This window comes from Macaca thibetana, chromosome 3 (assembly GCF_024542745.1).
Source record: "Macaca thibetana thibetana isolate TM-01 chromosome 3, ASM2454274v1, whole genome shotgun sequence".
Classification (NCBI taxonomy): domain Eukaryota; kingdom Metazoa; phylum Chordata; class Mammalia; order Primates; family Cercopithecidae; genus Macaca; species Macaca thibetana.
Window position 1 is genome coordinate 126869087 of NC_065580.1, and position 26094 is coordinate 126895180.

The 26094-nt window shown below is 42.7% G+C and overlaps 2 protein-coding genes across 2 annotated transcripts in view; one reads left to right on the plus strand and one right to left on the minus strand.

The window, feature by feature from the left end:
* Positions 1–26094, minus strand: part of MRPS17 (mitochondrial ribosomal protein S17) — a 457376-nt gene that overhangs the window by 298925 nt on the left and 132357 nt on the right. The window lies entirely within an intron of this gene.
* LOC126950900 (uncharacterized) lies at positions 1938–24847 on the plus strand. Its single transcript, XM_050784841.1, has 3 exons — positions 1938–1943; positions 9367–9924; positions 24686–24847. The coding sequence occupies exons 1-3, from the start codon at positions 1938–1940 to the stop codon at positions 24845–24847; spliced, it is 726 nt and encodes a 241-aa protein (XP_050640798.1).

The following is a 26094-nucleotide window of genomic DNA, read 5'->3' on the forward strand; positions in this document are numbered from 1 at the left end:
ACAGCTCCTTGTGGCCATTTAGACCAAGACGTTTCTCAAGTCCAGCCCTCCAATTTCACTACCTTACTTGAGGCAGCATGAGCTGTCACAGCTTTTGCCTGACTATTTTTTCTCCAAGCTGCCTTAGCATTCTCACATTGGTGTTTCTAGGCCCAGATGCTGCGTTTTGCTTTTTTCACGTTGCCCGTCTCTTTCCTTGTGCCTGCCTCCCAAGTCCCAGCTCCTATCTTATTGTGTTGTGTGTTATACTAGCTCCTGTCTCACGATGGCCTCTTCTGGCCCACCTTCGGCGTTATAGTGGACAGTCAAGCCCATCCTCTGCCTCTTCGTGGCCTTTTCTCCCTTTCCTCTTGCCCCACAGTCACCTCTTCTGGATCCATCTTTTTAATCTTTGGTGGTCCAGAGTATCAAGGAACCTAAAGCTTCTCTGGACTCTTATTTATTGGTAACTTTAAAGCAGAGTGCTTTAGCAAAACACCTGCCTCTTCTTTTAACCTTGACAATGGATTTGTGACAAATTTATAATAAATTCTACCTGCGTGGTTTCATACTGATTTTTGTTTTGTTTAGTGTCTCATCATTTTCCTTTTCTTTTTTTGGTGGGAATGGGAATGAGCCTCTGCTTGGGCCCTTTTTCTTCACTCTGGACATGGTAGCTTCTCACTTCATGTCTTCTGTATTTATGTTGTTTACAGTTACGTTTTTTTTAGGGTCTTGCATTGTCACCCAGGCTGGAGTGGAGTCGTGTGATCACGGCTCACTGCAGCCTTGGCCTTTTGGCCTGAAGTAATTCTCCCAACTCAGCATCTTGAGTAGCTGATACTACAGGCGCATGCCACCATGCCTGGCTAATTTCTGATTTTTTCTGAGAGATTGGTTCTCACTATGTTGCTCAGGCTGTTCCCAGACTTTTGGACACAAGCAATCCTTTTGCCTGAGCCTCCCAAAGTGCTGAGATTACAAGCATAAACTACCATACCTGGCTTGCTATTTGCTTGTCATGAACTATTAAGAGTTTGCTTTTTGATTAATATACTATTTCTGTATAGATTTATGTAGATATAGACAGTTTAAATTTTTCATGGATACCAATTTTTTCCCTTTCTTTGAGGCAAAGTACCACTTTTCCTTCAGGATTTAGTGCAGTGGTATAATCCCGGCTTACCACAACCTCTTCTTTCTTGGCTTAAGTGATCCTCCCCCCTCAGCCTGCTGAGTAGCTGGGATCCCAGGTTTGAGCTGCCATAGCCAGGTAATTTGTATATTTCTTGTAGACAGGGGGTCTCACCATGTTTCCCAGGCTGGTTTCAAACTCCTGGACTCAAGCGATCCTCCCCCCTCAGCCTCTTACAGTGCTGGGATCACAGGTGGGAGCCACCACTCCTGGCCTACCATTTTCTTTTCATGGATCATTAAGAATTTACTTTATGCCAGCACAGTGACTCACGCCTATAATCCCAGCACCTTAGGAGGATGAGGTGTGTGGATTACGAGGTCAGGAGTTCAAGACCAGCCTGTCCAAGGTGGTGAAACCCCATCTCTACCAAAAGTTAGAAAGGTGTGGTGGCAGGTGCCTATAATCCCAGCTACTCCAGAGGGTGAGGCAGGAGAATTGCTTGAATCTGGGATGCGGAGGTGGCAGTGAGCTGAGATTATGCCACTGCACTCCAGCCTGGGTGACAGAGTGAGACTCTATCTCAAAAAAAAAAAATTACTTTTTTTTAGTATAATGTAAATATATAAATATGTGTGTGTATGTATTCGTATGTGAATATATGTGTGTATATATTTTCATAGCATACACACACGCACATATACAGTGTGAAATAGATATTTGAATACCTAGAAATTGATAAGCTTCTTCCTGGTTTTGAAACCACCTTTAGCACAAACACGAAAGAAGTACAAACTATCATTATTAATGACAATGGACCAAGATGACCGTGAGTCAATAGTACTTTGCACCTCAACCACCTTCCAGCAGAGCATCTCAAAGGGCTGGGTATATCTGAAAATCACACCCTTTCACATAGACTAGGATGATTTGTAATTCTAACTTATTTTAAGACCTCATTGTGATCCTTGTCAGAATGAAATCAAACCATTTCTCAAATCACAGAGATACTGAATAACAGGTTTGGTCAGGAAATAGGTATTGCATTTGGTTTGTCATGACAAGCTCCTGGCCTAGGCAGATGGAATATAGTAGAAATGTGTGTGTGTGAACATTCTTGCTCACAGATGTGGCTGAGGAAGTGGGGGGTAGGATTTGATAAAACCAGCAGGGAGCAGGCTTCTGGGAAGAGGGCACTTGTTTTGGCAGCAGCTGTGTAACTCTAGAATGAACAAAGTCTTGTAATCCACAGTTTTTCCTCCTGGAAAATAAAGATTATAATTCCTGCCTTGATACGTGGACTATGTGATTTGCGATATGCAAAATATCTAGTATATAATAGGTGCTGAATTAATATTACTTTCTGTGGCTCATTCTTAATCACTGCTTAATTTTAAAAAGTTTAGAATGACTATTGCTTTTGTAAAAATTGTTTGTAGTTATTATATAAAATCTAAGTCCTATAGAAAAGTACAAAGCAGGCCGGGTGCTATACCTTACACCTGTCATCCCAGCACTTTTGAAAGGCAGGGTAGAAGAATTGCTCAAGGCCAGGAGTATGAGACCAGCATGAGGAACATAGCAAGATCTCATCTCTATAAAAAATTAAAACCCAGTTATAATATGCACCTGTAGTCTCAGGTACTCGGGAGGCTGAGGCATGTGGATCACTAGAACCCAGGAGTTTGAGACTGCAGCCTACGTAACAGAGTGAGACCCTGTCAGAGAGAGGGAGGGGGAGAGAGAGAGAAGAGAGAGAGAGAGAGAAAAAAAAGTACAAAGAAGCCAGTAATAAATCATGAAATTTTCAGCCACCAAGAAATAACTCAACATTAAGTGATATCGCCAGGCCTGGTAGCCCATGCCTGGCTGAGGCACAAGAATCACTTGAGCCTCGGAGGCAGAGGTTGCAGTGAGTCAAGATTACATCATTCCACTCCAGCCTGGGCAACAGAGACAGACTCTGTCTCGGAAAAAAAAAAAAAAAAAAAAGTTGATAATTTATACCCCTTTTTTTGCAAATAGGTAGTTAGGTAAGTTGATATATTAATGCATTAAAAATAACTTTGCCTGGTGTGGTGGCTCAGGCCTGTAATCTCAGCACTTTGGGAGGCCAAGGTGGGCAGATCATGAGGTCAGGAGTTAGAGATAATCCTGGCCAACATAGTGAAACACTGACTCTACTAAAAATACAAAAATTAGCTGGAGATGGTGATGGGTGCCTGTACTCCCATCTTCTTGGGAGGGTGAGGCAGGAGAATCGCTTGAACCTGGGAGGCGTAGGTTAGATTGAGCTGAGATCACACCACTACACTCCAGCCTGGCAACAGAGCGACACTCTAAAAAAAACCAAACAAATAACTTTACGTATTTTATATGTGTTTTAGTTCAAATATATATAACTTTCATTTTGCTTGATACAACAGAAGCTGAAGAAACTAAAGTAAGAAGCTGAAGAAACTAAAGTAAGGTGGGAGAAATTCTGAACTTCAGATAAATGCCTATGTGAAAGTGATATCTTTTTATTCAACATTCATTAAAATTATGAAAAAAGATAATAAAAGTATCATGATTCTTTTTAATCTGCAGTTTCTATTTTTACCTACAGCTGCTGTATTTTTTGAATTGGTGCATGTTTGAGAGTTTCTGTTTAATGCGTTTGTACTTGGATAGCTATTTCTTTTTATTTTGATTATTTATTCATTTATTTATTTATTTATTGAGACAGAATCTTGCTCTGTCACCCAGGCTGGAGTGCACTGGGGCGATCTCGTCTCAGTGTAACCTCCGCCTCCCGGGTTCAAGCGATTCTCCTGCCTCAGCCTCCTGAGTAGCTGGGATTACAGGTGCACGCTACCACGCTTGGAAATTTTTGTTTTTTGGTAGAGATGGTGCTTCACCATCTTGACCAGGCTGGTCTCGAACTCCTGACCTCAGGTGATCTGCCCCCCTCGGCCTCTCAAAGTGCTGGGATTGCAGGCGTTCAGCCATCGCGCCTGGCCTGGGAGAATATTCTTGATTCATTTTCCTTTTCTTCAGTTTTTCCTTTAACTTCTGACTTTATTGTCATCTATCTTTGGCTGGGGTTATGGGAAGCTCTGAGGCTGGCTGGAGGTTCTTCCCACATGTACTTATGTTTTCCTGCCCAAAGGCCACTGGAGTACTTTCTTTATCATTGAAATTCAATAGTTTAGCCAGGGTTGGCTCCAGGCCCGTCATTCTGTACTAGTTTTTCCAGGTATACGGTTTGCCCTTTGATTACTATGTACTTCTCTATCTCTGCACACAATCTTCTCTTTCTTTCTTTTTTCTTTCTTTCTTTCTTTCTTTCTTTCTTTCTTTCTTTCTTTCTTTCTTTCTTTCTTTCTTTCTTTTTTTTCTTTCTTTCTTTCTTTCTTTCTTTCTTTCTTTCTTTCCTTTCTTTCTTTCTTTCTTTCTTTTACTTTCTTTTTTCCTTCCTTCCTTCCTTCCTTCCTTTCTTTCTTTCTTTCTTTCTTTCTTTCTTTCTTTCTTTCTTTCTTTCTTTCTTTCTTTCTTTCTTTCTTTCTCTTTCTTTTCTTCTTTCTCCTTCTTTCCTTTTCCTTCCTTCCTTCCTTCTTTTCTTTCTTTCATTGTTTTTTTCTCTCTCAACAGGAAAAAAAAATCTAATAATCTGATTTTAAAATGGACAAAAGATCAGAATAGACATTTCTCAAAAGAAGACATACAAATGACAAATGGGTATTTGAAAATGTGCTCAACATCATTGATCATCAGAGAAACAGAAATCAAAACTACAATGAGCTATCATCCCACCCCAGTTAAAAATGCTTTATATCCAAAAGACAGGCAATAACAAATTCTATTGAGTATGTGGAGAAAAGGGAACCCTGGTACACTGTTGGTGGGAATGTACATTAGTACAACCACTACAGAGAACGGTTTGGAGGGTCCTCAAAAGGCTAAAAGTAGAGCTACTTTATCATCCAGTAATCCTACTGCTAAGTATATATCCCAAAGAAAGAAAATCAGTATATTGAAGAAATATCTGCATTTCTGTATTTATTGCAACACTATTCACAATAGCTAAGACTGGAAGCAATCTAAGTGTATATCAACAGGTAAATGGATAGAGAAGATGTGTTACATACACACAATGGAGTATTATTCAGCCATGAGAAAGAATAGAATCCTGTTATTTGCGACAACGTGGGTAGAACTGAAGATCATTATGTTAATTAAAATAAGCCAGACACAGAAATGCAAATTTTGCATGTTCCCAGTCATTTGTGGGTGCTACAAATTAAAACAATTGAACTCAAAAATAGAGAGTAGAATGATGATTACCAGAATCTGGGAAGGGTAGTGGGCTGCAGGGGGTGCACAGGAATCATTAATGGGTACAAAAATACAGTTAGAATGAATAAGATGTAGTATTTGGTAGTACAACAGGGTGACTGTAGTAAACAATAATTTATTGCATATTTAAAAATAGCTAAAAGAGGTCAGATGTGGTGGCTTATGTTTGTAATCCCAGCACTTTGGGACGCCAAGGCAGGGGGATCACCTGAGGTCAGGAGTTGGAGACCAGCGTGACCAACATGGCAAAACCCAGTCTCCACTAAAAATACAAAAATTGGCCAAGTGTGATGGCACACACCTGGAGTCCCAGCTACGCAGGAGGCTGAGGCAGGAGAATCGCTTAAACCTGGATGAGGGGGGTGGAGGTTGCAGTGAGCCAAGATCGCACCACTGCACTCCAACCCAGGTGACAGAGATAGACTCCATCTCAAAACAAAACAAACAAAACAAAGCAAAAAAGCGATAAGAGCATAATTGGATTGTTTGTAAAGCAAAGAAAGGACAAACGCTTAAGGTGATGGGTATCCCAGTAACCCTCCTGTGATTATTACACATTACATGCCTGTATCAAAACATCTCATGCACCCCATAAATATATATACCTACTAAGTACCCACAAAAATTAAAAGTAAAGCATTTAAAACTCCCTATCTTGGCCAGATGTGGGACATCCACCTGTAATGCCAGTGATTTTTGAGGCCAGGATGGGATGATCACTTGAGTCTGGGAGTTTGAGACCGAGACCCACCTAGGCAACATAACAAGACTCCTGTCTCTAATAATAAAAAACTTAGCCAGGCATGGTGGGGCTCATGCCAGTAGTCCCAGCTCCTTGGGAGGCTGAGACAACAGGATCCCTTGAACCCGGGAGGTTGAGGCTGCAGTGAGCTATGATTGCCCCACTGCACTCCAGCCTGGGTGATAGAGCGAGACCATGTCTCTTAAAAAAACAAACCAATCCTAGCATGATTTGACCCTGCCTGCCACCCTCTATTCTTTTCCTCTTGCTCATTGTGCAGCAGGCATCTGGGCTGCTTTTCTGCTCCTGTAAATGCCAAGTGGTTTCCCTCTTCAGGACCTTTACACATGCTCTCCCCTGCCCGAAATGGACTTCCCATACCTCCTGCTGAAGCTGGATTTTTCTCATGTTTCATACCTCAGCTCCCACATCACCTTGGCAGAGAAATCCTCCCTCATCCTGTGGAGGGGGAATCATCCTGCTTTTCATTGCCTCCTCCTGCCGGGTTTTCCCAAAGCAGATATCACACTCAAAAATCAGCTTGCTATTTATTGAATTGCTTGTCTGTATGTCCTCCTCCCAAACTCACACCAAATCAGAACAGAGGCTCCCTGCGGCAGGAGTCCCATCTTATTCACTCTCAGAACCTAATACAGTACTTGGCACATAGTAGGCACACAATAAATGTCATTAGAATGAATAAGTATCAAGGGGCTGGCTGTAGTGGTTCATGCCTGTAACCCCAGCATTTTGAGAGGCCGAGGCAGGTGGATCACCTCGGGTTAGGAGTTCGAGACCAGCCTGGCCAACATGGTGAAACCTCGTCTCTGCTAAAAATACAAAAATTAGCTGGGCATGGTGGTGCACACCTGTAATCCCAGCTACTGGGGAGGCGGAGGCAGGAGAACCACTTGAATCTGGGAGGTGGATATTGCAGTGAGCTAAGATTGTGCAACTACACTCCAGCCTGAGTGACAGAGTGAGACTCCATCTCAAAAAATAAATAAATAAAAAGAACAAAAAAAGAATGAATAAGTATCAAGGAAGGAAGATTTTGTGATTTGCCATCTTTACATGGAAATCCTGCTTAACATTGACATTTTCTATTTGATGGTATTTCTATAATAAGAAATTGAAACTGAGCTAATTGAAAGAGAATGAGTTTGGGCACGGTGACTCATGCCTCGAATTCTAGCACTTTGGGAGGCTGAAGGGGTAGGATCATGTGAGGGTAACATTTTGAGACCAGCCTGGGCAACGTACAGAGAACCCTGTCTCTGCAAAAATAACATTTAAAAACTGAACCAGGTGTGCCAGGTGCAGTGGCTCATGCCTGTAATCCCAGCACTTTGGGAGGTTGAGGCTGGTGGATCACCTGAGGTCAGGAGTTCAAGACCAGTCAGGCCAACATAGTGAAACCCCATCCCTACTTAAAATACAAAAATTAGCCAGTGTGATGGCGAATGCCTGTATTTCCAGCTACTTGGGAGGCTGAGACAGGAGAATTGCTTGAACCTGGGAGGCAGAATTTGTAGTGAGCTGAGATCAGGCCATTGCACTCCAGCCTGGATAGCAAGAGAAAAACTTCATCAGATGTGGTGGCACGAGCCTGTAGTGCCAGTTCTCAGGAGGCTGAGAGGGGAGAATCACTTGAGCCCAGGAGATAGAGGCTGCAGTGAGCCATGGTTGCACCACTGCACTCCAGCCTGAGGGACAGAACTAGACCTTATGGCAAAAAACAAAAAACAAAATAATCAAATGAAAAAAACCAGGCACGGTGGCTCATGCCTGTAATTCCAGGACTTTGGGAGGCCAAGGCGGGTGAATCACCTGAGGTAAGGAGATCAAGTCCAGCCTGGCCAACATGGTGAAACACTGGATGTCTCCAGCCCACAGCCAGAGAGAACCTGAGGCCTGCCAGCAGCCGCGGAAGGGGGTTTGAAAGAGGATTCTGAAGCCTTGAGAGAGCTGCAGCCCTGGCTGACAGCTCGATTGTATCCTGGTGAGAGCCTGAGCCAGAGGACACAGCTAACCTCACCCAGATTCCTAGCCCATGGAAACTGTGAGAAAAAAAAAAGTTTATTGTTTATTAAGCTGCTGAATTGGGAGCAATTTTTACCCAACAAGAGATAACGATTACAAGGATATTGCTTATTACTCAAAATCACTATATAAAGCCCCTGAAAAATTGAAAGCTGCAAACAGGGAAACACTGAAAATCTCCAAGAACACTGTGTTTCTTCTTGAAGACAGTGAGAAAGCATATACATTTGTTTCCCTTTTAGTTTTGGCCACCAGGAAGCTCAGAGCCAAATTTACGACGCCATTTTAATAATTTTGTAAGCCCCTATAGCCTGCTTATCTGTGTTCTGATTCCTGGCCTTTCATTTTATTCTGACTTTTGGTTTTCTTTGTCCTGATTGTATTAGCTCATCTTTATATTTTTCTATATGATTTGAATTATGGCAAACCACCTCAAATTCAGCTTATAGAGAAGCAAGGCATTCGTAAGTTGTTGTTGTTGTTGTTGAGTCTTTCACTCTATCACCCAGACTGGAGTGCAGTGGCACGATCTCTGCCTCCTGGGTTGCAGCAATTCTCATGCCTCAGCCTCCCGAGTAGCTGGGATTACAGGCGCCCACCACTACACTCGGCTTTTTTTTTTTTTTTTTTTTTTTTTTTTTTTAATTAGAGATGGGGGTTTCACTATGTAGACCAGGCTGGTCTCGAACTCCTGACCTCAAGTGATCCACCTGCCTCGGCCTCCCAAAGCGTTGGGATTACAGGCTGTGAGCCACCCCGCCAGCCCATAAATCATTTTGTAAAAACAGTTTTTTAATTCAAAACATACTTTTGCACATTAAAAAAAAAAAAGTTTTGCACAGGTTGAACACAGAGTGCCCAGAGTTGGTAGTGGGAAGATGAGGTCATAGGAGTGTGGCTCTAAATTTCCGAGCATTGCCAGGGTTGATTTGGATTGGGTCAGAAATATCAACTGATAACGACGAAAAAGGGAAAAAGGATGACAATCCAGAGGGAGGGGCCGAGGCCTCCCCCAGTCACCCACAGTAGCATCCTTGCAATGTGTTCCTTGCACCGGTCCCCTAAGTCCCTCCCGCGCTAGCCGCCCGGTCCCGCCCGGCCCCGCCCCTCCTGGGCCCTGCCCCTCCAGACCCCGCCCTTCTCCGCCCCGCCCCTCTCTCGCCCGGGCCCCACCCCTTCCCGGGCCCCACTCCTGGAGCGCACCTTTCCCGCGCCCGCCTCAGTCTTTGCCGGCCATCCGGCCTCCCGGCGGTTGCGTGCTCCGCCCCCTCCCTCCGCGACGGCGCTCGCCTTCCCCGCCCCGCAGGCCTCACTTGGTTCAGGGCGGTTGGCCGCACGCCTGTCGGGGCGGGGCTGGAATGGGCGACCGAACCAATGGGGCGCGGCGGCGGCGGCGGTGGCTGTTGCGGTGGCGGCTGTGTGGGACCCAGACGGGCTGAGATGGAGGCAGAGGGAGGCGGAGGAAGGCGGCGTCGGCGGCAGCGGCGGAGGGAGGAAGGTGGCGGTGCCCGTCCTGCTGAGAGTGTCGGTGTGGCGGTGGGAGAGAGTAACCGACATGCAGTGTGCCTCGCCCCCGGGATCCTGCTCTCCATCTGCGCCTACCATGTGGAGCTGGAGAAGAAGCGGGACCACGGGCCCTCTGCGACCTGGGACCGTGGATGAAGTGCTCCGCTGCGCTTGCCTCCAGGTAGCCGGCGTTGGGGAGTGGGGCCGGGAGCGGCCGAGCGGGGCGAGCGCGGAGGCCGAGGCCGGGGAGCGCGCGGCTGGAGCTCGGGACTGGAGGCCGCGGGGACCGGGCCGCGCGGGGGACTGACGTGGTCGGGCCGGGCGGGGGGCCACCCGAGCCCAGGTCGCGGGGAGGAGGTGGCGGTGCCGCGAGGCAGCCGGGGAGGAATGAGGTGGCAGAGTGCAGCCGGGAGGCCGGGGCAGAAGGGGAGCGGTCGGGCGGGCTGGGGCCGGGCTGGGCAGGAGCGCGAGGGGGCTGCGGAGGGTGGGTCTCGGCCGGCTTGACAGGTTTCCTGGTTCTCGGGAGGCGGCCGGGGGTGTGGGACCCTGTCCGCCGCACCCGCGAGACCAGCGGCCACCTCTTGTCCCCACCATCGCTGCAGCCGATGCTCTGGGGCGGGCTCCGACCCAAGGAAGATTGCATTTCCCACTGTCTTCGTGATGCTGGGTCAGGTGTTTCCGTGGTCAGGCCTCTTTGTACTCCAGCGCTGGTGAGAATTTGCAGACTTACTGGGACGGTGACATTTGCGGATAAACACGAATTTGACCCTATTCTGGAAGAAGTTTCCGGCACTTAACATATCTGATTTCTTGGATTCCCCCTCGTATATTTCAGTGTGCCAGGAAGGGGGGAAATGGTCTGAGTTCGAGTCTAGTTTAAGCTTCATTGGAATAAAGGACAAGTATGTTATGTTTATGGCGGTGTTTTAGGCATTGGGATGACTTTTAAACATTGTTGCTTATTAATATAATAGGATACCCATAACGGATTAAAAACACACGCTTTGCTATACTGGAGCTATTGGTTTGGTTACTGATCATTTTAGTTTTTTTTTTTTTTTTTAATGTTGTAATTGGTTTGTCTGTTAGGTTTTATTTTAATGCATTAAATTTCCCTAGGCAAGTTACTTTGAAAAAGGGGGGAATTTACATTTTAAAAGAGGCTGCTTTTTTTTGTTTTATGGGGTGATTAAAAACATAACAAAAGGGGGGCGGAGCAAGATGGCCGAATAGGAGCAGCTCCAGTCTCCAACTCCCAGCGCGAGCGACACAGAAGACCGGTGATTTCTGCATTTTCAACTGAGGTACTGGGTTCATCTCACTGGGGAGTGCCGGATGATCCGTGCTGGTCAGCTGCTGCAGCCCGACCAGCGAGAGCTGAAGCAGGGCGAGGCATTGCCTCACCTGGGAAGCGCAAGGGGGAAGGGAGTCCCTTTTCCTAGCCAGGGGAACTGAGACACACAACACCTGGAAAATCGGGTAACTCCCACCCCAATACTGCGCTTTAAGCAAACAGGCACACCAGGAGATCATATCCCACACCTGGCCGGAAGGGTCCCACACACACGGAGCCTCCCTCATTGCTAGCACAGCAGTCTGTGATCTACCTGCAAGGCAGCAGCGAGGCTGGGGGAGGGGCGCCCGCCATTGCTGAGGCTTAAGTAGGTAAACAAAGCTGCTGGGAAGCTCGAACTGGGTGGAGCTCACAGCAGCTCAAGGAAACCTGCCTGTCTCTGTAGATTCCACCTCTGGGGACAGGGCACAGTAAACTAAACAAATGCAGCCGAAACCTCTGCAGACGCAAACGACTCTGTCTGACAGCTTTGAAGAGAGCAGTGGATCTCCCAACACGGAGGTTGAGATCTGAGAAGGGACAGACTCCCTGCTCAAGTGGGTCCCTGACCCCTGAGTAGCCTAACTGGGAGACATCCCCCACTAGGGGCAGTCTGACACCCCACACCTCACAGGGAGGAGTACACCCCTGAGAGGAAGCTTCCAAAGCAAGAATCAGACAGGTACACTTGCTATTCAGAAATATTCTATCTTCTGCAGCCTCTGCTGCTGATACCCAGGCAAACAGGGTCTGGAGTGGACCTCAAGCAATCTCCAACAGACCTACAGCTGAGGGTCCTGACTGTTAGAAGGAAAACTATCAAACAGGAAGGACACCTACACCAAAACCCCATCAGTACATCACCATCATCAAAGACCAGAGGCAGATAAAACCACAAAGATGGGGAAAAAGCAGGACAGAAAAGCTGGAAATTCAAAAAATAAGAGCGCATCTCCCCCGGCAAAGGAGCGCAGCTCATCGCCAGCAACGGATCAAAGCTGGACGGAGAATGACTTTGACGAGATGAGAGAAGAAGGCTTCAGTCCATCAAATTTCTCAGAGCTAAAGGAGGAATTACGTACCCAGCGCAAAGAAACTAAAAATCTTGAAAAAAAAGTGGAAGAATTGATGGCTAGAGTAATTAATGCAGAGAAGGTCCTAAACGAAATGAAAGAGATGAAAACCATGACACGAGAAATACGTGACAAATGCACAAGCTTCAGTAACCGACTCGATCAACTGGAAGAAAGAGTATCAGCGATTGAGGATCAAATGAATGAAATGAAGCGAGAAGAGAAAGCAAAAGAAAAAAGAAGAAAAAGAAATGAACAAAGCCTGCAAGAAGTATGGGATTATGTAAAAAGACCAAATCTACGTCTGATTGGGGTGCCTGAAAGTGAGGGGGAAAATGGAACCAAGTTGGAAAACACTCTTCAGGATATCATCCAGGAGAACTTCCCCAACCTAGTAGGGCAGGCCAACATTCAAATCCAGGAAATACAGAGAACGCCACAAAGATACTCCTCGAGAAGAGCAACTCCAAGACACATAATTGCCAGATTCACCAAAGTTGAAATGAAGGAAAAAGTCTTAAGGGCAGCCAGAGAGAAAGGTCGGGTTACCCACAAAGGGAAGCCCATCAGACTAACAGCAGATCTCTCAGCAGAAACTCTACAAGCCAGAAGAGAGTGGGGGCCAATATTCAACATTCTTAAAGAAAAGAATTTTCAACCCAGAATTTCATATCCAGCCAAACTAAGTTTCATAAGTGAAGGAGAAATAAAATCCTTTACAGATAAGCAAATGCTTAGAGATTTTGTCACCACTAGGCCTGCCTTACAAGAGACCCTGAAGGAAGCAGTAAACATGGAAAGGAACAACCGGTACCAGCCATTGCAAAAACATGCCAAAATGTAAAGACCATTGAGGCTAGGAAGAAACTGCATCAACTAACGAGCAAAATAACCAGTTAATATCATAATGGCAGGATCAAGTTCACACATAACAATATTAACCTTAAATGTAAATGGACTAAATGCTCCAATTAAAAGACACAGACTGGCAAACTGGATAAAGAGTCAAGACCCATCAGTCTGCTGTATTCAGGAGACTCATCTCACACGCAGAGACATACATAGGCTCAAAATAAAGGGATGGAGGAAGATTTACCAAGCAAATGGAGAACAAAAAAAAGCAGGGGTTGCAATCCTAGTCTCTGATAAAACAGACTTTAAACCATCAAAGATCAAAAGAGACAAAGAAGGCCATTACATAATGGTAAAGGGATCAATTCAACAGGAAGAGCTAACTATCCTAAATATATATGCACCCAATACAGGAGCACCCAGATTCATAAAGCAAGTCCTTAGAGACTTACAAAGAGACTTAGACTCCCATACAATAATAATGGGAGACTTCAACACTCCACTGTCAACATTAGACAGATCAACGAGACAGAAAGTTAACAAGGATATCCAGGAATTGAACTCATCTCTGCAGCAAGCAGACCTAATAGACATCTATAGAACTCTCCACCCCAAATCAACAGAATATACATTCTTCTCAGCACCACATCATACTTACTCCAAAATCGACCACGTAATTGGAAGTAAAGCACTCCTCAGCAAATGTACAAGAACAGAAATTATAACAAACTGTCAGACCACAGTGCAATCAAACTAGAACTCAGGACTAAGAAACTCAATCAAAACCGCTCAACTACATGGAAACTGAACAACCTGCTCCTGAATGACTACTGGGTACATAACGAAATGTAGGCAGAAATAAAGATGTTCTTTGAAACCAATGAGAACAAAGATACAACATACCAGAATCTCTGGGACACATTTAAAGCAGTGTGTAGAAGGAAATTTATAGCACTAAATGCCCACAAGAGAAAGCAGGAAAGATCTAAAATTGACACTCTAACATCGCAGTTAAAAGAACTAGAGAAGCAAGAGCAAACACATTCGAAAGCTAGCAGAAGGTAAGAAATAACTAAGATCAGAGCAGAACTGAAGGAGATAGAGACACAAAAAACCCTCCAAAAAATCAATGAATCCAGGAGTTGGTTTTTTGAAAAGATCAACAAAATTGACAGATCACTAGCCAGACTAATAAAGAAGAAAAGAGAGAAGAATCAAATCGACGCAATTAAAAATGACAAAGGGGATATCACCACCGACCCCACAGAAATACAAACTACCATCAGAGAATACTATAAACACCTCTACGCAAATAAACTGGAAAATCTAGAAGAAATGGATAATTTCCTGGACACTTACACTCTTCCAAGACTAAACCAGGAAGAAGTGGAATCCCTGAATAGACCAATAGCAGGCTCTGAAATTGAGGCAACAATTAATAGCCTACCAACCAAAAAAAGTCCAGGACCAGATGGATTCACAGCTGAATTCTACCAGAGGTACAAGGAGGAGTTGGTACCATTCCTTCTGAAACTATTCCAATCAATAGAAAAAGAGGGAATCCTCCCTAACTCATTTTATGAGGCCAACATCATCCTGATACCAAAGCCTGGCAGAGACACAACAAAAAAAGAGAATTTTAGACCAATATCCCTGATGAACATCGATGCAAAAATCCTCAATAAAATACTGGCAAACCGGATTCAGCAACACATCAAAAAGCTTATCCACCATGATCAAGTGGGCTTCATCCCTGGGATGCAAGGCTGGTTCAACATTCGCAAATCAATAAACATAATCCAGCATATAAACAGAACCAAAGACAAGAACCACATGATTATCTCAATTGATGCAGAAAAGGCTTTTGACAAAATTCAACAGCCCTTCATGCTAAAAACGCTCAATAAATTCGGTATTGATGGAACGTACCTCAAAATAATAAGAGCTATTTATGACAAACCCACAGCCAATATCATACTGAATGGGCAAAAACTGGAAAAATTCCCTTTGAAAACTGGCACAAGACAGGGATGCCCTCTCTCACCACTCCTATTCAACATAGTGTTGGAAGTTCTGGCTAGGGCAATCAGGCAAGAGAAAGAAATCAAGGGTATTCAGTTAGGAAAAGAAGAAGTCAAATTGTCCCTGTTTGCAGATGACATGATTGTATATTTAGAAAACCCCATTGTCTCAGCCCAAAATCTCCTTAAGCTGATAAGCAACTTCAGCAAAGTCTCAGGATACAAAATTAATGTGCAAAAATCACAAGCATTCTTATACACCAGTAACAGACAAACAGAGAGCCAAATCAGGAATGAACTTCCATTCACAATTGCTTCAAAGAGAATCAAATACCTAGGAATCCAACTTACAAGGGATGTAAAGGACCTCTTCAAGGAGAACTACAAACCACTGCTCAGTGAAATAAAAGAGGACACAAACACATGGAAGAACATACCATGCTCATGGATAGGAAGAATCAATATCGTGAAAATGGCCATATTGCCCAAGGTAATTTATAGATTCAATGCCATCCCCATCAAGCTACCAATGAGTTTCTTCACAGAATTGGAAAAAACTGCTTTAAAGTTCATATGGAACCAAAAAAGAGCCCGCATCTCCAAGACAATCCTAAGTCAAAAGGACAAAGCTGGAGGCATCACGCTACCTGACTTCAAACTATACTACAAGGCTACAGTAACCAAAACAGCATGGTACTGGTACCAAAACAGAGATATAGACCAATGGAACAGAACAGAGTCCTCAGAAATAATACCACACATCTACAGCCATTTGATCTTTGACAAACCTGAGAGAAACAAGAAATGGGGAAAGGATTCCCTATTTAATAAATGATACTGGGAAAATTGGCTAGCCATAAGTAGAAAGCTGAAACTGGATCCTTTCCTTACTCCTTATACGAAAATTAATTCAAGATGGATTAGAGACTTAAATGTTAGACCTAATACCATAAAAATCCTAGAGGAAAACCTAGGTAGTACCATTCAGGACATAGGCATGGGCAAAGATTTCATGTCTAAAACACCAAAAGCAACGGCAGCAAAAGCCAAAATTGACAAATGGGATCTCATTAAACTAAAGAGCTTCTGCACAGCAAAAGAAACTACCATCAGAGTGAACAGGCAACCTACAGAATGGGAGAAAATTTTTGCAATCTACTCATCTGACAAAGGGCTAATATCCAGAACCTACAAAGAACTCAAACAAATTTACAAGAAAAAAACAAACAACCCCATCAGAAAGTGGGCAAAGGATATGAACAGACATTTCTCAAAAGAAGACATGCATACAGCCAACAGACACATGAAAAAATGCTCATCATCACTGGCCATCAGAGAAATGCAAATCAAAACCACAATGAGATACCATCTCACACCAGTTAGAATGGCAATCATTAAAAAGTCAGGAAACAACAGGTGCTGGAGAGGATGTGGAGAAATAGGAACACTTATACACTGTTGGTGGGATTGTAAACTAGTTCAACCATTATGGAAAACAGTATGGCGATTCCTCAAGGATCTAGAACTAGAAGTACCATATGACCCAGCCATCCCATTACTGGGTATATACCCAAAGGATTATAAATTATGCTGCTATAAAGACACATGCACACGTATGTTTATTGCAGCACTATTCACAATAGCAAAGACTTGGAATCAACCCAAATGTCCATCAGTGACAGATTGGATTAAGAAAATGTGGCACATATACACCATGGAATACTATGCAGCCATCAAAAAGGATGAGTTTGTGTCCTTTGTAGGGACTTGGATGCAGCTGGAATCCATCATTCTTAGCAAACTATCACAAGAACAGAAAACCAAACACCGCATGTTCTCACTCATAGGTGGGAACTGAACAATGAGATCACTTGGACTCAGGAAGGGGAACATCACACACCGGGGCCTATCATGGGGAGGGGGGCGGGGGGAGGGATTGCATTGGGAGTTATACCTGATGTAAATGACGAGTTGATGGGTGCAGCACAGCAACATGGCACAAGTATACATATGTAACAAACCTGCACGTTATGCACATGTACCCTACAACTTAAAGTATAATAATAATAAATAAATTTTAAAAAAAAACATAACAAAAGTCGAAGGAATGATTTCAAAATTGGTAGGTTAGGATTTTAATAGAGACTATGTCTGATATTTAGATGTTTGTTAACAGTAGTCACATTTGAGCGATTTCTTCCCCTCCTGTTGATTGGTAAATTGGTATGTATCAGAAATGTATAGCTCACTAGTTTATTTCGACTCACATATTGTTGATTACATAACAAGGTAGCATTGGTGCCTTGTTATTGGTTACAAACTTTAGGGAGCTGATCTTTCCACTTAGCTTTTTTCATAGACCAGATACTCTCTCGTTTGCTCTTAAACAAAAATCGTGTCGCTTTTTACAGGGGAAATAATTATCATAGGGCCAAATGAAACATTTTAAAAATGCATTTAAAATGTAGGTATCAGGTTACAGGGGAAAATACACGGATGTGACAAAAAGCTCACATTTGTTGTTGGTTATTTAGACCAAGGTTAATAGGCTGATTAGACTCTCAGATACTCTTTGAGAACCATTGAGTGTCTTTTATGCAAATATTTTTATGTTATTTCCACTGTCAGAAAGGACTTTTAAACTTGTAAGTACCTTACACCCAAAGTTAGTTGAATGAATAAATACATAAGAAAAATATGTAGCAACACATTTCAAGTATTTAAGAAACAAGAAGAGCTAAAAATAACTTTTGATCCTAGTTTAATATGGAATTTAAGCAGAATTTTTACCAATTTTTGATTTTTTTTTCAAACAAGTAGTCTATATTAGATGGACCTTTTAACATTGGGGCATGGAAAGAATACTTTACTGTATGCTTAAGTTGTTTTATTTTTTGAGACGGAGTCTTGCTCTTGTCGCCCAGGCTGGAGTGCAATGGCGCGATCTTGGCTCGCTGCAAACCTCCGCCTCCAGGATTCAAGCGATTCTCCTGCCTCAGCCTCCCCAATAGCTGGGATTACAGACTCCCGCCATCATGCCAGGCTAATTTTTGTATTTTTAGTATAGAGGGGGTTTCTCCATGTTGGCCAGGCTGGTCTCAAACTCCTGACTTCGGTTGATCCGCCTGCCTCGGCCTCCCAAAGTGTGGGGTTACCACGGTGAGCCACTGCGCCCGGCCTTAAGAATTTTAAGTTCTTAAAATTGCCGTTTCTTGGCTGGGCACGGTGGCTCACGCCACAATCCCTGCCCTCTGGGAGGCTGAGGCAGGCGGATCAACTGAGGTCAGGAGTTTGAGACAGGCCTGGCCAACGTAGTGAAACCCCATCTCTAGTAAAAAATACAAAAATTAGCCGGGCGTGGTGGCGCATGTCTGTAGTCCCAGCTTCTCGGTAGGCTAAGGCAGGAGAATATCTTGAACCCAGGAGGCAGAGGTTGCAGTGAGCCGGGATCGCGCCATTGCACTGCAGCCTGGGCGACAAGAGTGACTCCATCTCAAAAAATAAAAAATAAATAAAAAAAAATAAGAATGAACTTTTCTTTAAAAAAGAGAGTTTCGAACCATTTAATAAGCATACACTCTAAGTATTCTCATAGTTATATATCCTGCAAGAGCTCTGTGTTTGTGTACCATAAAACATCAAGTAGTATATTAAAAGTATATATAAGTACATGTAAGACTAAAGGTAACTGGATCTCTTCATAGTTTTCAATGTGAATTTAATATGTTGTGACTGAAAGTGATGTTTCGTTGTATAGCTGTGGACATAAAATAGTTTAACTTAGATGCTTGCTAAAGGAGGACGGGTAAAAATAAGATACGCTAATAAGAAGAGTAAATAACTTATTTGCCAGCTATACAGTGAAATTATTTTAAGAAATTTGTTCAATTTGATGAGCCTGTTTATAAACTACTTGCAAAAATCAAGTAGTTTATAAACTAATGATTTCATAAATGAATTTACAAATCAACTTGTTTTTCAAGTAGTTTATAAACAGGCTGATCAAAATCACATGTGTGTATATACATATATAATCACATATATTTGTACATGTATAGACTCATTTTCTTTTGGAAGTTGGTAGACAAAATATTGAAAGTTTTTATTTTGTCAACCTGAAAGAGACTTTAGATGAAAGCTGATTATTGGAGACCTCAAGTTAGTTTATTATGATAGTGATTGCCATGTAGCAGTACTATTCCAAATGTGACTGTTTTAGGAAAAGACAGTTTGAGCCCAGAGGAAAGTTAACAGATGAAAAAGATTCCGAAGAAAGTAATCTTCGAGGATCCAGAGTCAGCACGTGGTTTTGGATTGCTTAAACTCACTTTATTCTCACTTCACAATCCCTAAATGTCTTAACCCAAACAGAATAAGGTAGAGATTAATGAGAGAATCTTGAGGGGCATCTGTGTTTTAAGTAAAGTCCTCTATTATTCTGGGGAGGCATAATGATGGGAAGTTCCAGACTTTTAGATTTCTAAAGAAATATTTTCCCCAAATTAGGAGGCTACAATAGAAATGCTGATTTTTTAATTCTACCAGGTACAGCCAATAAAAAGAGTAACACACCACTATCTCCTATCACCATCATTTCATTTAACAAGAGGATATTTCCATTCAAACAATTTGAAAGAACAGAATCTCTCAGAATAAAAGATCTTTAAATGGGGAATCATTTAGCTCTATGGAAAAGTTTACTTTCAGACCAGCCTGGCCAACATGCTGAAAGCCCGTCTCTAGTAAAAATACAAAATTATCTGAGCGTGGTGGCATACACCTGTAATCCCAGCTACTCCAGAGGCTGAGGCAGGAGAATCACTGAAACCCTGGAGGCCGAAGTTGCGGTAAGCTGAGATCGCACCATTGCACGCCACCCTGCGTGACACAGCGAGACTCGGTCTCAAAAAAAAAGAAAAAGAAAGTTTACTTTCATGTTCTTACTATTTCCCATAAATCATTGAAAACTCTGCTGCAAACCTGCACCAGCCTGCCAGCTAACATTAAGTTAGCACTCCCTGCCCCCTTGGTTTGGTACACTGAGCTCAAATCTAAGGAATCTGTGTGGGCTTCCAGCCCTCCCAGTTCTTAGACTTGTAGCCTTATCTTCATGATGCCTCAGTTTCTTATCTTAATTAGGGATTTTAACATCTACTTAGGGCCTGGTGCAGTGGTTCACACCCATAATCCCAGCACTTTGGGAGGCTGACACCTGAAAGACCTCTTGAGCTTAGGTTTCAGACCAGCCTGGGCAACAGGGCAAAACCCTGCCTGTGCAAAAAATACAAAAGTTAACCAGACATGGTGGCGCATGCCTGTATTTCCAGCTTCTTGGGAGGCTGAGGTGTGAGGATCACTTGAGCGTGGGAGGCCGAGGTCCATAGTGAGCCGTGATGGTGCCACTGCACTCCTGCCTGGTTGGTAGAGAGAGACCCTGTCTCAAAAAAGAAACAAATAAACCAAAAAAACCTACTTTGCTAGATGAGTGTTAGGATGAAAAGTGATACATGTATGTTCCTGAAATAAAGTTTGTCCTCAGTTGTAGCTGTCACCATTGATTGGAGATGTTCCTTTTTTTTTCAGTGTTTGATAATAAGTGCCTTTAAGTATAATAAGTTTCTTGTATATACTTGTTTATATATTTGGATATTAATTGTTTTAATGTAGCATATTGCTGACATAAAGACGTGTTCATTTAAAACAATTTTGAAGTTGTTTTTGAAGAGAAAGTAATATGCGGAATTTTTTTTTTTTTAGATGGAATCTTGCTCTGTCACCCAGGCTGGAGTGCAGTGGTGCGATCTCAGTTCACCTCAACCTCTGCCTCGTGCGTTCAAGTGATTCTCCCATCTCAGCCTCCCGAGTAGCTGGGATTTCAGGCACCTGCCACTATGCTTGGGTAAGTTTTGTATTTTCAGTGGAGACAGGGTCTCGCCATGTTGGCCAGGCTGGTCTTGAACTCCCGACCTCAGGTGATCCACCTGCCTCAGCCTCCCAAAGTGCTGAGATTACAAGCGGCATCCACTGTGCCCGGTTTTAATGTGCAAAATATTCGATGTAAGTATTTCCTGTATATTAGACTCCCTCTACGAAGGGTTTCTATGTAAGCATAGTACAAATGATCTGGAAAGGCTCATAGACTTGGCAAATCTATGTTTCTTAAAACTATAAAAATAGTCCGGTTGTCCTATGGTATATGTATAGGACATATACTATAGGGGATTGGTTCCAGGACCCCTGTTTTTACCAAAATCCTGGCATAGTCAAGCCCCCACTGTGGGCCCTGCAGAACCTGGGTATATGAATAGTTGGGCCTCCATATATGCAGGTTTCCTTCTGCATTTGGTTGAAAAAGATCCACATGTAAGTGGGCCCACACAGCTTAAACCCGTGTTGTTCAAGGGTGTACTGCATTTGAAAATCAAGTCCACAAAAAACTTGCCATGTTTTACAAAATGTTGAATTTTACTACCTCCCCCATATCAAAATGTTGGATTATTACCTCTCCTGTATCTTAAAGTGCAATCTATTTACTACCCCATTGAGATAATGAGACTTTTAGAATTAGAATAGAACCTTGAGCCGGACATGTTGGTTCACACCTGTAATCCCAGCTGATGTGGGTGGGTCACTTGAGTTTAGGAGTTTGAGACCAGCCTGGCCAACACAGTGAAACCCTCTCTCTACTAAAATTGCAAAAAAATTAGCTGGGTATGGTCGTGGGTGCCTGTAATCCCAGCTACTCAGGAGGCTGAGGCAGGAGAATCACTTGAACCTAGGAGACAGAGGTTGCAGCGAGCTGAGATCACACCACTACACTCTAGCCTGGGCAACAAGAGCCTTAAAATAAAAAAAGCCGGGTATGGTGGCAGGCACCTGTAATGCCAGACAGGAAAATCACTTGAACCTGGGAGGAAGAGGCTGCAGTTAGCCGAGATTGCGCCATTGGACTCTAGCCTGGGCAACAAGAGAAAACTCCATCTACAGAAAAAAGAACGTAGAAGTATTTACTGCTCCTTGCTTTGTCTGAGATTCACAGGTTAAGTGACTTGCCCAACACAGGTTGTTGTTATCTTGGGCAGGATATCTTGGACAAATTGAGACTTGACACCTGGCTTCCAGAGTCCCCTTTGCACCCTACTGCCTGAGCCTGGAAGTTCTAGATGAGTTTGAACAACATAGTGAGGCCCTGTCTCTACAAAAAATAGCCAGGCATGGTAGCATGTACTTGTAGTTCTAGCTACTCAGGAGGCTGAGGTGGGAGGATCGCTTCAGCTTGGGAGGTTGAGGCTGCAGTGAGTTGTGATCACGCTACCGCACTGCAAAGAGGGCCACAGAGCAAGACCCTCTCTCTCTCAAAAAAAAGAAAGGGTTAAAAGTATGTCTTCTTTTTAAAAAATAGAAGGCCAATATAGATATAACAGAAATTGTCATATTGTCAGATTCTTTTCTGTACTCAGCCCTGACAAAACATGCTGTCTTCAACTTTACTTAGTTGAAGACAACTTTAGTTGAAGACAGAAAAGATTCTAATTTGGGTTCCCTTTATCCAAGGAGTCTCCACTTTTGCTGTGTATTGTTCAAACTGAAAAGAGACTTTGTATTTAATCTCAGATGTCATTAAGTACTTGAAATAAATTAGATTTCTAGTTAAATTAAGAGCTGCTTCAGGTTCTTAATTAGTAGTACATTCAATAGTCAGGAATACACACCGTTGTTGTTGAGACGAAGTTTCGCTCTTGTTGCCCAGGCTGGAGTGCAGTGGCATGAACAAGGCTCACAGCAGCCTCGACCTTTCAGGCTCAAGGGATCCTCCCACCTCAGCCTGAAGTTTCTGGGACCACAGGTGTGTGACCACACGCCTGGCTCATTTTTAGTTTTTTGTAGAGACGGGGGTCTTGCCATATTATCTGGATGGGTCCGGAACTCCTGGGCTCAAGTAATCTGCTGGCCTCAGCCTTCTAAAGTGCTGGGATTAAAGGCATGAGCCACCGTGCCCTGCTTGTCTTCTTTTTCAAGTTGGTCAGTTCTCCTTGCAATGAATGCCTTTCCCCTTAAATTTGAAAACCTGAGGAATTACTGATATAGAAAATTTCCATTTCTTTCTCTCTCTCTCTTTTTTTTTTTTCCTGAGATGGAGTCTCACTCTGTCACCCAGGCTGAAATGCAGTGGCTCGATCTCAGCTCACTGCCACCTCGGCCTCCTGGGTTCAAGCGATTCTCCTTCCTCAGTCTTCCGAGTAGCTGGGACTACAGGTGCCCACCACCATGCCCAGCTAATTTTTGTATTTTTTAGTAGAAACAGGGTTTTCACCATATTGGCCAGGCTGATCTCGAACTCCTGACCTCAGGTGATCCACCCGCCTCGGCCTCCCAAAGTGCTGGGATTATAGACTATCAGCCACCGCGCCCGGCCTGTCCATGGATTTTTTAAAAAATGTGCTTTGAGCAATCTAAAACGAAAGCAGTCTGCCTAAAATTTATATTCATATATTTTTACTATATTACAGATATTGATTTTGTGGAGCTATGATTTCATAAGATATTTTAACAGTAATGAAACATTTTATAATTTTGTATATTGTTATTTTCTAAAAAGTTTAGTTATTTAAGTGCAAATACAAAGGACAGGAGTGATCATATTGAAGCACTAGGAGAAGACTGTGGGTAAAAATTCAACCTCAAATATGCAAATATTTAACTTCCTATGTGGAAATAATGTCGTTTTACAAAAGAAAAATGAACATATTTGTTTGCAAGGTGTTCTTATACACACACACACACACATATACACACACACACACGTGCGTGCCTTTAGAAATGGTAACCAGGCCGGGTGCAGCGGCTCAAGCCCGTAATCCTAGCACTTTGGGAGGCCAAGGTGGGTGGATCACCTGAGGTTAGGAGTTTGAGACCAGCCTGGCCAACATTGTGAAACCCTGTCTCTACTAAAAATACAGAAATCAGCTGGGTGTGGTGGCATGCGCCTGTAATCCCAGCTACTCGGGAGGCTGAGACAGGAAATTGCTTGAACCTGGGAGGCGGAGGTTGCAGTGAGCCTAGATTGCACCATTCTACTCCAGCCTGGGCCACAGAGCAAGATTCTATCAAAAAAAAAAAAAAAAAAAAAAAAAAAAAAATGAATATGGTAACCAATCTATATTCTTTTTAGGTGATCTTTGAAAAACAAAAGCAAAGCAAATCTATCTGCAAACACATCTAGGTGGGGCAAGAGTGTGTGAAAATGGGACATTAATTAAGACTGATTGATGGAATAAGTGATGTAGAAAGCAGACAAAGTCCCTTCCACAATTTTGATGAAAGTTCTTTCAATTTGTCTCATCACTCAGCTTAATAAGAAATAAAATCGAAAATAATTTACATTGTCCTACTATTTACATTTTACTAACTCCGTATCTGTAGAGGTATAAGGGATTTTTAGAAGAGAAACAAGGTTGAGACTTTTAAATGTGAATTTGGATAAAAGATGAATCTTCAAAAGTATTGATAATTTTGGAAAATAATTTTTAAGAAAGGCATGACAGCCAGTGATTATCTAGTTAGGCAATTTGTTGCCAGGGATTGTGAAGCTTTACTATAAAAACTGTAGGATGAACAATAAATCCTTGATGCTGAGATTTTATTTGTCTTCTTTTTTAATAGGTGGACATTATACCACTGATTACCAAAGCAGACACAATTTCTAAACATGATTTACAGATGTTTAAGAGTAAGATAATGAGTGAATTGATTAGCAGTGGCATCCAGATATATCAGCTCCCAACAGATGAAGAAACTGCTGCTCAAACTCCTCAATTAATGTAAGTTTCAGTAACAATATCTGACAAAGAGGCTATAAATGAGTGTTTATTTTATCCAGAATCTAGTGTGAGAATTTTTACATTTTCTTCATTTTGAAAAGTGTCTGCTGAGAATTGATTCTTTGTAAGCAGATTTATTTAGATTTAATTCAAACACCGTGTTCCTCAAGGATACTGGCCTATAATTTTCTTCTTGGAAGTATATTTTCTTGCTTTGATATCAAGGGGATGCTGCCTCATAAAATGACTCTGAAGGTGTTACCTCTTTTTTCTATTTTTTCAAAGAATTTGAGGATGTTTTATATTAAAATTTCTTTGAGTGTTTGGTAGAATTTACCCATGAAGTAATCTGGTCCTACGCTATATTTTGGAGTTTTGAAAAATTACTTCTTTAGTTTCTCTATTTGTTATTGGTCTCTTTAAGCTCTCTATTTATTCTCCATTCAGTCTTGGTAGGTTATATGTTTCTAGTCATTTCACCATTTCTTCCAAGTTGTCAAATTGGTTGATTTATAATTGTTCATGATAGTCCCTTATAATTCTGTTTATTTCTGTAAGAAATAAATTTCTGTAATAAGTTGTAATATCTTCTCTTTCATTTCTTATTTTATTAACATGTTCTCTATTTTGCCCTTAGTCAAAGTAAGGGCTTTGATTTTGATTTTTTTTCCCCAAAATCAACTCTTAGCTTAATTGATTAATGTTTTTGTTTTATTTTTTGAGACAGAGTCTCACTCTGTTGCCCAGGCTGTAGTGCAGTGGCACAATCTTGGCTCACTGTAACCTCCATCTCCCGGATTCAAGCGATTCTCCTGCTTCAGCCTCCTGAGTAGCTGGGATTACAGGAGCGTACAACCACGCCTGGCTAATTTTTGTATTTTTAGTTCAGACAGGGTTTCACCATGTTGGCTGGGCTGGTCTCGAACTCCTGGCCTCAAGAGATCTCCTAGGATTACAGGCGTGAGCCACCGTGCCTGGCCGATTAAAACTTTTTAAATTCTCTATTTCATTTATTTATGCTCTAATCTTTATTATTTCTTTCCTTCTGCGAATTTTTTTTTTTTTTTTTTTTTTTTTTGGTGTAAGGTTAGGTTGTTTATTTGAGATCTTTTTGGTTTTTTTTGAGACAGAGGCTCCCTCTGTCGCCCAGGCTGGAGTGCAGTGATGCAATCTTGGCTCACTGCAATCTCCACCTGCCAGGTTCAAGCAATTCTCCTCCCTCAGCCTCCCGAGTAGCTGGGACTACAGGCA

Bases quoted from the DNA above. Each gene is read 5' to 3' on its own strand.
- LOC126950900 (XM_050784841.1), top strand. The intron at 9,925-24,685 runs GTAGCCGGCGTT...CTTTTTTAATAG, and splicing joins TCCGCTGCGCTTGCCTCCAG to GTGGACATTATACCACTGAT.